The sequence below is a fragment of the Lithobates pipiens genome, unplaced genomic scaffold, assembly GCF_037356315.1.
Source record: "Lithobates pipiens isolate NorthernLeopardFrog02 unplaced genomic scaffold, aLitPip1_a1.2 Scaffold_28, whole genome shotgun sequence".
NCBI lineage: Eukaryota > Metazoa > Chordata > Amphibia > Anura > Ranidae > Lithobates > Lithobates pipiens.
This window is the reverse complement of record NW_027507789.1, coordinates 181,369,818-181,383,194: the sequence shown is the minus strand read 5'-3', so window position 1 is coordinate 181,383,194 and position 13,377 is coordinate 181,369,818. Positions and strand designations below refer to the sequence as shown.

The 13,377-nt window shown below is 41.7% G+C and overlaps 1 protein-coding gene across 4 annotated transcripts in view; it reads left to right on the top strand.

Annotated features, from left to right (window-relative positions):
- Nucleotides 1-13,377, top strand: part of SLC4A1 (solute carrier family 4 member 1 (Diego blood group)) — an 80,436-nt gene that overhangs the window by 29,921 nt on the left and 37,138 nt on the right. For all 4 annotated transcript variants that reach the window (XM_077460051.1, XM_077460050.1, XM_077460052.1 and 1 more), the window contains one exon: nucleotides 4,933-5,012. In XM_077460051.1, the coding sequence (XP_077316177.1) occupies nucleotides 4,933-5,012 (80 nt within the window). The remainder of the gene's footprint in view (nucleotides 1-4,932; nucleotides 5,013-13,377) is intronic.

The following is a 13,377-nucleotide window of genomic DNA, read 5'->3' as shown; positions in this document are numbered from 1 at the left end:
GAGATTATGGCCATGGTCCTTTCTCTTTGGAGGAGGACCGTGTCTACATCCTGTGCACTTTTTGTGTGCTCACTTTTTTTTTGCACCTAGTGTTTGGTTTAGAGTGTGCTCACTGCACCACAAATCTTCAAAAAAATAAATAAACAATATGTTCCACAGGCAACTAAGATTTCCCCTCATTTCTTGAAAATGTTCTCTCACAGAAATCTTCCTAATGTAACGACACAGTGAAAAAACTTTAACTAATTGCATGACACGAGGGGCAATGCTTTTACAAAAGTGTGTCAGCGTTCAAGGAGCATTTAAGGAGCTCAATCCTGCCAACATTTATATAAACAACAGAAAAAAATACTTCAGCACTTTATTCAAAACTAAAAGGTTTTGGCTGGAGATACACTTTAATATGCCTACCACTTCTAACCCTGCTGCCCTAGGTACTGATCTATCAGTGCCATTATGTTCATTTAAAATTATATCTCAATAGCCACAAGGAGTCTGAATCCACTTTGTATGCACTAAATGAATATGCAAACAAAGATATTACCTTGTGAAAATAGCAGTGACATCATCACTGTACATGGCCTTTGCAGAGAGCAGAGCTATAGGAGGGACCTTAAAGGTCCGCCCACTACAGGCTGCATGCATAAAATATGGGAAGGGGTGGAGACAAGACCAGCCAACTTGTACAAGTTGAGAGACCAGCAGTGTCTGGTCTTTATTACAGGGAGCTCCTGCATAGAGATTATTGCACAGATCTGGAGAAATACACAAAGCACACCAAGATTTAAATAAGAATAAAGACAACTTTTGTATTCAGACAATATTTTCTAACTGCAAAGTTCAGCAATGAAGTCATGGGTACACATTAATGGACTGTATAGTGCTCAACGCTTCTCTTTGCCTAGACACCGCTATTCAATATGCCCAGAATGACGTAATAAAATGAACATGGTCTCAACAGGAACATTCTATTTTATCTAATTAGTGAACTGCTACTTGACAAAGTGCTCCTTTATAAAAACAGATCCCATGTAAGCAGAGAAAATAATGCCAGCGATAAGCTAACAGCGGGGTGGTAAGTGGCATATAACGCAGGAAACCAATAGTGACTGAGACATATATTTTTAATATTTTCCAGAAGCTGGGTACAACAATAATTCAGCACTTTGAGGTCTATTAAGGCACTTTCATCAAAATTAGTGTGCCATAACAGCCAATGAAGTTGCAGGTTTTTTTTTTTTAGGGTAGACAATGCAACACAAATTGATTTGTGATTGGTTGTTTTGGGGCACTGCATTTTTTACATTGTCTTATTAAAAATTACATTTTGTAAGTATCATGTGGATGTCTAAGATGGCTTTTGCAATGGAATTAGATGTTACATAGTTAGTCTGGTTGAAAAAAGACCATCCAGTTCAACCAATAAATGTAAGTAACCTGTTATTGTTTATTACAAAAGTGACGTGTTTATTAGAGGTGACCTCTACAATGTAGATTCATGTATCATTACCGGAAGGCACCTTATGGCCTCTTATGGCTTGTGTACATGGGGTTTTTTTTTGTAGTTAATTGCAGTGTTGCTCAAAAGCGTGCAAAAAAAGCTGCGTATGGGTTGCTTTGCCTGCAATACAGATGCATAGTTTTTAAAACCCGCAGATATCTACAGAAGACTTCAAGCACAGTACAGTGATGACGCGCTCTGCCGCAGTAAGACATTTGAATGGTGTAAATCTTTCAAAGATGGGCTTACATCCGTCAGTGACAATCCCGGCCATGAACATTCAGCGGCCTGATTTGATCACTAATGTCGCGTACACACGACTGGACTTTCCGGCAGACTAGGTCTGACGGAATCAGTCCTTCGGACAATTTGATCGTGTGTGGGCTATTCCGTTTGTTTTTCACATGAAAAATCAGATGGACCTAGGAATAGAACATGTTTCAAATCTGTCCGACGGACTCAATTCCTATCGAGAAAAACGTTTGTCTGTATGCTGGTCTGACTAACCAAATATGACTCAAGGAAAGCTATTGGCTACTGGCTATTGAACTTCATTTTTTAGTCCCGTCTTACATCATCACGCTCAAAATGAACAGACTTCGTTCAGAAGGTCCGTCGTAACTCCGCCGAAAGTCCGTCGGGAAGACAGTCGGACTTAGTCTGCTGGAAAGTCCGGTGGTGTGTACGCGGCATAAGGGTGTCCTGTTTCTCCAGGACAAAGCATAAGCTCATACTGCTCACCGCAGTATGTGCACATTACACTTGGCTGGGAGGTATTGCCACATCACCTTTACAGCTCCGAGTGATTTCCACCTGTTTGGACCGCTTAAAGAAGTCCTCTGATGTTAGTATTTCAGCACTGATGACAAAGTGAAGCAGGTTTTCCTAAGATTGGTTCAGGCATACTGACAAATCTTGTTATGCTGAAGTTTTCCAGGCATTAGTTAAATGCTGGGATAAATGTAGCAGAGGAGTATGTTGAAAAATATATGCAGCTTCCCCTCCTTGAAATTTATTCTTTTATTACATAAACTCAAAAGTCCCGGTTTGACTTGCACTCCCTTCTTATATCTATCTCATTAAGCAGATTTCCATTCACTTCCTGTTGTTTAGACTCAACAGGAAGCGAGAAGATTTGTTTTCACTGTAAGGGAAATCTTGTAGATGTACAAGTTTCCCTGTCAGAAGATCCCCCTCCCCCCCCCCCATTTCTGTTCTGGTGGCAAATCAACTCATTCCTGGTGATATTGGTGATCAGGGAAATTAGAGAGTGTTAAGGGGGGAGACAGGCAACAAAAAAACCTGACAGCAGTTCTAACTCATCACCACTCTGTTTAATAAAAAATAAAAAAATAAATTTTTTTGATATACTTTAAAATTGAAGAGTTTCTGAGTGCCAGCTCTTACTTTGTTCCTATTTTTTATCAGCATCCACAGTGATGTCATGCTCCCTCCTCCATGGAGGAAGATACTTATAGTCTTTTAGACACACCCCTGAGCATTAATATTGAAACGGTCATCTGCTAGAGACACGTAGCAAGCCTCTGGGTCTTCTTCCTATAAACCCAGAAAAAAATGGCATTTTAAACAATGATGTGTGTTTTAAAAAAGGATTACTATTGATATTCAGAGACATCTTAGAAAATAACATATGACTTACTTATACTTACTTTTGTGTGGTTACCCTTTAATTATTATGTTAGGTAAATGCAATAGCGACATTGAAGAAAGATGATGATTGTTGCCTCCTAAATAGTATGATATGTACTTGACTCTGTTGACCTGATACATTTGTATATCCCCTCCCATTTTTGGGTGTGCCAACTCCTCCTGGTACATTCTCCATTCAATCAATAACAGAAAGGGCCCAACATAATGGTCACAGCAGCTGTTCAAGCCCAGGAACTCCCTAAAACATCTATAAAAATGCCAGGGAATTTAACTCACCAGTTTCCACCAAACGCTGAAATGTTCATTTGGATGGACCTACCCTTTAAAGCAGCCATTCTTGACCAAGGTTTGGTGCAACCCTAGGTTCCCTTTCCGAGGTTGTTAGGGTTCCTTGAGCTGTAGCTGATTCAACTTTCATCTGATGGTGGCTGGAGAGAGTCCATTGCCAGTCCATTGTTGGTAACAGAGGCATTGTGACCTCTGTTGTAATTCTTCCCACTGACCTGAAACCTAAAAATGGTTTAAGGGGTTTCTCTGGGGTAAAAGGTTGAGAAAAGCTGCTTTAAGGAACCAATACACCCAAAATAATTATGTGCCTTTTGGGTAGATACTAAATTTTTTAGTACATCTTTCTTAAAGTCTTCAGGAGCTAGATCATTCCTCATCTATTCATAATTATACCAATCTGCTCCATCCATTACATGAAAGTCTTATGCCCTGTACACATGGTCGGACATTCCGACCACAAAATCGATGAAAACAAAAAAAACAAAAATATCGCGCTTGGGGCAAACCTGAGAGCAGAGAAAATTATACATAAAGTTGCGCTACCACAAAATCTGTCAGATTTTTTCCAAAACTTGTGTTGCGTACACACGGTCAGACAAAGGTGTCGGAAAATCTGATCATTCGGAACGTGGTGACATTCGCTGCATACGACAGGACTATGTAGAGGATAGTAGCCAATAGCTTTGGTCGCGTAATTTGATCTGAGCATGCATGGGACTTTGTCCGTCGGAATTCTCTACAAACGATCGGAAAAAGTCAGATCTGATTTTTTTGTCAGAAAATTTTAGATCCTGCTCTCAAATTTTTTCAGTCGGATTTCCGATGGAAAAAATCCGATAGAGCCAACACACGAGTGGATTTTCTGACAATATAATCTGATCGGCCTTTGCCATCGGAATTTCTGACCGTGTGTACAGGACATAACACTTCCTGTTGGATTTGTTTAGGTCACTTTTTATGGTGAAGAATGCTGCTGGAAGATTAAGACTTCCAGACTTGGGGTTGCAGATAAATCAGGGCTTGGAACTCCACTGGGGAGATCTCACATTCAACTATGTTTAAAGCACAAAATGAGTAAAAGGACCAGGATCACCTACCACCAACAGTCCTCATGTTTTTTTTTTTTTTTTTATAAAAGCTTTTGATTGTATGTTACCCTAAACCATATGGTAAATTTTTTCGTTGAAACCTGGTCAAAATTGCCTGAAAATAGCAATATGTATTGCCAATATTTGAGATAAATGAATCTAATGGATGATTTAACTCTGTGGGGCCAAACCCCAATGGGAATATAAATTGTAATTGTAATAACCCTTTATTTCTTGTTCTCCATAAATAATAATGCATGGTGGACTCTGACGTTTTTATATAAAGACAGTTTTTCTAATTGCATAAAAGCTTAGATCTGTACATACTTATAATATTTTTTATTGGCCTTTGTTATGGCTTATACTTGTCTCTTTTTGTTTTAGATCCCTTCCAAGAGACCCCTCCCCCTTCATTCCCTCCTGAAACTCCATCCTTCATCCCACCCAAACGTGGTGTGGAAGAGGTAGGTTCTTTCTCTGCTTTATTTTTTTATTATTATTATTATTATATTATTTTATCATTTTTTTTTCTTTTTATTAAATAAATATAAAACTCTATATATGAAGACTAGTTCAACTAGAATAAACATACTGATTTTATTTTTTTGTACCGAATTCCTCAGCTCTTTACATAGACCATTTACACTAGTCCCTTCCCAGATGGAATAATCTAATGTTCCTATCAAAGTAATAAACTATGGTGAATTTTCACCCCAGAGGAACACTAAAAAGCTTTCAGGTCTCAGGAAACCCATGCTAAAATTATTTCATGGGGTGGAGTTGAAAGAATGCCTCTGATAGCTTAAAAAAAACGATCTGCCAAGTGGTAATGGGCAAAACATTTTGCAGGCACCATCAGATAGTGTGTCAGTCAACCAAAGCTCCAGGAATCTCTAGCAACTTCTGGAGAAACTCTGGTTGGGCATGGCTACTATGGACAGCATTGCTTGAGTTAATGCTAGCCACACAGTTGAATTTCATTGCAAATGCATAGTCACATTAATATTTATAGGAAAAACTATATGAAAGATCACATGACTCATTTATTTTTTATATTATCCGGCTGCTTCAGATTGGCAGTTAATAAGGTGCAAGTAGACACCAGGGGACAGCAGTTTAGTAAAAATAATGCATGCTTCTTCTCTTTTGTCAAATATTCCTAAAAATACCTGTGTAACTGGATATATAATAATAATAATTCCAATTCATTTTACCTCAATATATTTAAAAAAAATTAAAATATAAAAGCATAAATGTTGGCCAACCAATGAGAATACATTTTACAGTTTTTACTAGAACAAGAGGTGTAAATCTTCGAATAGGGACACTGATTTCGGAGCATAAGCATGATGAATTATTGGAGCATGAGCGCTATAAAATACTGAAGCACGAGCACTAAAAAATATTGGAACATGAGCACTATGAAATATTGGAGCATGAGTGGAAGCATGAGTGGAAGCTCCAAAACGCCCTCACTGTTTGTTCAAGAACTGTTAGGAAGCCGGCTCCTATAGCTTGCCTCCGCTTGCACAAATGTGTAAAACAATTTGGGCTTTGCACTCCATCTTTTTTTTTGAAAAATTATTTTTATTGTTTTCAATAACACATATAGTATTCAATAAAACATTTAAGGCTCGCCCAACACAATACGATGAGCCATCCCAAAATGTAAAACAAAACAGATAGTACACAAAAAAGAAGTGCATAACATTTGGACATGTACATGAAAAATGCCTGTGACGCTTGCCAACCTGACCCACACCGCCTTCTCAGAAGAGACACAAACCCCCTACCTATAATCAAACAAAATCACAAGGATCCATGTGAAAAAATACCCACACTCTCCAGAGAATACAATTTGTGTGTCCCACCATTCAATATTGCAGAAAGACCACCAACCCGCCTTGTCGGAGGTGATGAGGTGCATATCAGTAAATCTCATGGAACGGAAAGGATAACATTAACAAAAGGTTAAAACTAGTCTGCTACAGTGAGAGGTGAGGCCATCCATCCGTTCAAGACCTTATCAAATTTGAGAAGTCAGATATGCAGCATTATAAAAGGGTAGGGCCCTATTCGCTTAAACCTTCCAGGGCTCTACCGATGGGGGAGTAGAAAAGAAGTAAGGGCCAAATCATCCACCAGCCACAGCAGGCAGTGCCTTATAGAAGGACTTATGAAGAAGGACTAGTTGTGACCTACTGTATACACATCAAAATACCCTTCCAGTATTTCTGTATACCAGGACAATCCCAGAAGATATGCATACAGTTCACCCCCCCCACAGAACAATGGCAGCAAGAAGATGTGACTGAACCAAAAATTCCAGCTATCTTCTCCGGGCTCATGTATATACAATGCAGAAATTTGTAGTGAATCAGTTGGTCACGGGCCGAGATTAGTCTGGTAAAGTGTGCATCCCAGCCATCCTTCCAATCTTCCGTGTCCAAATCAGGGACCACTGACTCCCACTTAGCTCTACACACACACTCATGAGCTGAGGGGGAAAAGGAACTTAGAAATAGTAGATAGGGGCTTTTGAAGATCATCCTCTGTTAGCTTAAATTCAAGGGCAGACACTGAGAACAAAACCCTTACGTGTTTAAACTGTATTTGGTATGCATGTCTTAGCTGTATATAGCGAAAAAAAATGGGTATTTTGCAACTGATGTAGAGATTTCAGTTCATCGAAAGATTTCAGCTGCCCATTTGTGGTGAATTCGGCAATCTTTTTAATCCGAAATTTCGTCCAGACCACTGGATCTTCAAAGGCAAGAAATTGGGGCAGATTAGGATTTCTCCACAAAAGAGCATGAGACGAGAGTGGGAAGGGACCCCCAAATTCTTCACCATGGGCAACTATCCAAGCACATAAAACTGACCTCATAGAAGTAGTTAAGACATAGGGTGATCTGGGCCCTCTAAGGCCGCGTACACACGGGCGGACTGTATGGCCTACTTAGTCCGTCGAAACACATTTCAGCGGACAGTCCGCTCGTGTGTGGGCTTCAGCTGACTTTTTCAGCGTGCAGTCTGGCGTACTAAGTATTTCGGATTTTTCGAAATTCTGTCCGTCATACTTTGGTTTCAGCGGACAATCCGCTCGTGAGTAGGCTAGTTCGATGGACTAAGAATGGCGCATGCTCAGAAAGGATTTACACAGCGGAAGGTTGCATTGCTGTGTATTGGACTTCCTATTTCTAGTCCCGTCGTACGTGCTGTACACGTCATCGCGCAAGCTTTCGTCGGACTGTTTGGCTATCCGTGTGTGGTCAAGTCCGTTCATTCGAAAGTATGACGGACTGTCCGTCGGATTGTATGACGGACTTAGTAGGCCATACAGTCCGCCCGTGTGTACGCGGCCTAAGTTGCACTCCATCTTAAACTCTTCCTATTGGTTATTCCATGAAAACCAAAATGAGCACATACATTTTATCTCCATCCAACATACCACACTCCCCAGATGTGTTTCACCACAGGGGCTTGCTCACATGGATTAGAGTAGGTATACTAAGTACCTATTCTAATCTCTGTGAGCAAATCCTTAGGGGTGAAACGCATTTGGAGAGTGTGGTACATTGGGTGGAAACAGAATCTATGCATTCATTTTGTTTTTCATGGAATAAACAATATGGAGAGTTCAAGGTAGAGTGCGACTCCCAACATTTTTTACACATTGGCGCACAAGAACTATAAATTGTTGGTGTTGGAGAGCATTATGAAATATTGTAGCACAAGCACTATAAACTATTGGGATATGAGCACTATAAAATATTGCAGCTGGGGCACTATAAAATATTGGACCAGGAGCACTATAAACTATTGGAATATGAGCACTATAAAATATTGGAACATGAGCCCTATAAAATATTGGAGCAGGAGTGCTATAAACTATTGGAGCATAAGCACTATAAAATATTGGCGCAAGAGCGATATAAACTATTGGAGCAGAAGCCCTATAAAATATTGGAGCAGGATCACTACTAAATATTAGAGCAGGAGCACTACTAAATATTAGAGCAGGAGCCCTATAAAATATTGGAGCAGGAGCCCTACTAAATATTAGAGCAGGAGCCCTATAAGATCTTGGGGCAGGAGCAAATTAAAATATTGGAGCAGGAGCGCTATGAAATATTGTAGCAGAAACATTAGTAAAAGTTTTTAGTGGAAGTTTGAAGTGAGCCTCCTATTAGTGTGTCCTTTACTGTCATTGATTGTTAAAAATTCCACCATGGAATAATGACGCTAAGTCATGTGACAAAAATATATCATGGTATTTTCTAAGTAGAAAGCTTCATATTTTCACATATCTGAGAGGCGTCACAATCTCCATTAAACAGAAGGGCTTCTAAGGGCCAGTCCACCAAAAATTGATGCTTTAGTTATTGCAGAGCCTGTTTTTAGCTGGTCGGTCTCCAGTTTTGTATGTTCTCAGCCACCTTTGTGTGTTTTAGTTCCTCCTCTTACAATCTCCATAGGGCTCAGTTCACACTGGTGATTTAATCTTTCCCCAGTTTAGAGCTGGCATAGCAATGAAAGCTGAATTCTGATTAATGGAAGTACTCTGTACATTTGTGTTTCACTTAAAGGGTACCTGCACTGAGAAAAAACATGGAGGTACACTATTGCTGATCTCCTCCTTCAAATGTCAGTTGCTTGGCTGTCATGTTGACCCTGTGGCTTCACCTATTTGCTGAGTGATTGATCTAGATCAAGACATCAAGAGATCTGCCTGCAATCTAAATTTACTTGCTGCATATGGAGACCCCCAGGCAATGCTGGGACAAGGTCATCCAGCGCCCATGGCAAAGATGCCAAGCTGCACTCCCCTTTCCCTTGGGGTTGGGTCAGGGTGCCCCCTACCCTTGCAATAAACCATTGCACCAGGGGCAGCTGTCCCTCCTGCCCACCCCTTGTCCTGGCCCTGCCCCCAGGCATCTAGAATATTCTGAACTTGAAGCAGATCAGCAATGGAGTTAATAGAGTTAACTCTATTAAAGTGCGGTAACTCATCAGCCAACCAGAATTTAGCACCAGTTAAGCAACATTTTTGATTGGTTGTTATAATAGACTGCGCATATCAATACCTGGAGTTATTTCATTTTATCTGCTGTCACTATTCATCTTCTGTGACCTTCTGACCGATTACTTGATGTTACCGTCTACCTTCTCCCATGTCATCCTCCTCTCCAGCATAGCTCAGGGTGTGTGCAGGAATGGAAGGCTGTGTTTACAGATGAAACATTTCCTTGTATTTTCACTTAACCGCAATGGTTGTAAACTAAACATAACTGCTTTACTTATGCCAATATCCAGGAGTGGCAGGACTTAAAGGGATAACCATGGTCATGGCATTCATTGTTTCACATTATGTGAGATGTTCTCTCTGGGATATCTGGGTCTACCCTTCCCTACATTGTGGGATCTCACTCCTCCTTCTGAAGTGGAAGGATGCTTATCCTTCATGCTAGATCACTCGTAGCTTTAAAGTGGAACTTTATGAAGACGGCTACACATTGTAAAGGTGCATATACAGTGTCTCACAAAAGTGAGGACACCCCTCAAATTTTTGTAAATATTTTATTATATCTTTTTATGTGACAACACTGAAGAGATTACACTTTTCTACCATGTAAAGTAGTGAGTGTACAGCTTGTATAACAGTGTAAATTTGCTGTCCCCTCAAAATAACTCAACACACAGCCATTAATGTCTAAACCGCTGGCAACAAAAGTGAGTACACCTCTAATTGAAAATGTCCAAATTGGTCTCAATAAGCCATTTTCCCTCCCCGGTGTCATGTGATCCGTTAATGTTACAAGGTCTCAGGTGTGAATAGGGAGCGGGTGTGTTAAATTTGGTGTTATCGCTCTTGCGCTCTCATACTGGTCACTGGAAGTTCAACATTGCACCTCATCGCACTCTTTGAAGATCTGAAGATCTGAAAAAAAGAATTGTTGCTCTACATAAAGATGGCCTAGGCTATATGAAGATTGCCAAGACCCTGAAACTGAGCTGCAGCACGGTGGCCAAGACCATACAGCGGTTTAACGGGACAGGTTCCACTCAGAACAGGCCTCGCCATGGTCGACTAAAGAAGTTGAGTGCACATGCTCAGCGTCATATCCAGAGGTTTTCTCTGGGAAATAGATGTATGAGTGCTGCCAGCATTACTGCAGAGGTTGAAGGGGGGGGGGGGCTCAACCTGTCAGTGCTCAGACCATACATTGCACAATGCATCAAATTGATCTGCATGGCTGTCATGTCAGAAAGAAGCCTCTTATAAAGACGATGCAAAAGAAAGCCTGCAAACAGTTTGCTGAAGACAAGCAGACTAAGGACATGGATTACTGGAACCATGTCCTGTGGTCTGATGAGACCAAGATAAACTTATTTGGTTCAGATGGTGTCAAGTGTGTGGTGGCAACCAGGTGAGGAGTACAAAGACAAGTGTGTCTTGCCTACAGTCAAGCATGGTGGTAGGAGTGTCATGGTCTGTGGCTGCATGAGTGCTGCTGGCACTGGGGAGATACAGTTCATTGAGGGAACCATGAATGCCAACATGTACTGTGACATACTGAAGCAGAGCATGATCCCCTCCCTTTGGAGACTGGGTCGCAGGGCAGTATTCCAACATGATAACGACCCCAAACACACCTCCAAGATGACCACTGCCTTGCTAAAGAAGCTGAGGGTAAAAGTGACGGACTGGCCAAGCATGTCCTATTGAGCATCTGTGGGGCATCCTCAAATGGAAGGTGGAGGAGTGCAAGGACTCTAACATCCACCAACTCCATGATGTCATCATGGAGGAGTGGAAGAGGGCTCCAATGGCAACCTGTGAATTTCTGGTAAACTTCATGCCCAAGAGAGTTAAGGCAGCGCTCGAAAATAATGGTGGCCACACGAATATTGACACTTTGGACCCCATTTGGACAAATTGTTCACCTTGTATAAGAGGTGAACAAAAGCCCAATGGCCAGAGGCCCTGAGGGCTCGTTCACATGGGTAATGGGTGATCCTTAGTGGAACATTTGCCAAAGAACGGTACAGGAACAGCTGCCAGGCATTTAAGAGGCAATACTGCCATTTCCATCAATGTCTGTTTTTTTTTCTGACAGCTGGATGAGGTTTTGAATGGGAATAAGGTACCTCACCTGTACACTTAGCGTTTGGCACATGGTTGGGCATGCCTGCCTTCACTTGAGAGGGTCAAAGTACCACTGAATGCTACGGGAGGTATTATTTTGCTACTGCTTGTGTTTAACCCTGTCTGGCCACCATTGCAACTTAAGCTGGCCATAGATGGATCGAAATTCAGCAAGTTCCCGTTCAAGTCGATCTATAGCTACTCCCATTTGTGAGAAGTCAATCTCTGAAGGGCAATCCAATTTGAATGGCATTTCAGTGAATGGACTTCTGTGAATTTAGCCTTAGACCAGGGATGCTCAACCTTTTGAAGAGCAAGAGCCACTTAAGTGATTTGGTGACCGGTCTGGAGCCAAAATGAAATTAAATGGTTTAGAATTAAAAAAAATATATTTTGAAGAGCATAATAAACATTTTTCTCTTGCAGCTGCTGAATGCTGGTGGGGGGAGAGGAGGAGAAGCCGGATTTAAGAGGAAAATGGAGAGGATAGGTTCCTGTATATGCTGCCCCTGCCACCTGTCCTGTCGAATTGTAAAACAGAATGTGACAGGGAGGCAGCACTGGCACCCTGAAGCATGTGGAAGGGTCATTATGACCCCTGATGCTACACCCCCCACACCCAAACCACAAATGTAAACAAGCCTTTACTGTCCCGCGCCCCCTATAAGGTTGCTTTCACACTGATGCGATGCGGTTTACCCAGGTGTGGAGCACTTTCTGGAGAAAATGCATCACACCCACAAGATATAATGCAAATCTATGGCAAAGCACATCTAACCCGAAGGTGCACTGCGCTGCAGCCGCAGATCAGTGTGAAAGCAGCTTAATAGTTTGCATTACAAAAGCACAGTGTATGTGTTGTTTAATACACTGACCTTCTTTTCCTCTTCTAGCTTCTGCTGGGATCCAGACTGCTAGAAAGGACCCAGGTGAAGTGCACTTGGTATCACTACGCCTGGGTCAGTTGCTGGCGCTACAGAGGAGGCTTGATGCACTCTGAGGCTCTGGAATAATGGGTTGGCAAGCCCAGATCAAAATTAACGAGTTGCTGACCCTGGGCAAGCGCTTCCCTGATTTGAGGTCAAGGGCCACATCAGAGGGCTCCGAGGGCCACAGGTTGAGCACCCCTGGCTTAAAAAGTTGGCACTGGGAAACAGTCCCCACTGAAAGATTTCTCCTTACTGTAAAATCTTGAATTTCGCTTCAATTTTTTGTCTCGTAGATAATGGTCACTATGACCATAAGAGAAGGTGAATATCTCCTGTGGGGACACAGTTAAATAAAAATATCTGAGGGAGGTTCTAACCCCTTACCAATCTATAAATGTAACTCTAATGCCGTGTACACACGATCGGACATTTTTTTTCCGACGGATGTTTCCTCCCTCCTCCTCGGCGGCCAATTGGGGCTCTTCTCTTTTTGGCCAATCGGGAAACGAAACCTTCTTCTAATTGGCCGGATTGAGGATCAGGGCTTCAATAGTGAATGTTCATTCACTGTTGTAACACCTGGGTGGGCTCCTGGCGCAATGCTTTGCACCACGAGCCCACCCTCTTTTGAAGCCTATTAGAGCCTCTGGCTCTAATCAGGTGCTTCAAAAAAACACCCCTGCCGCTGTAATTCATGCACCTGGTGTCCTGAAGAGGGCCGGAAGCATGAATAGGGGGTGGCGGTGTCCT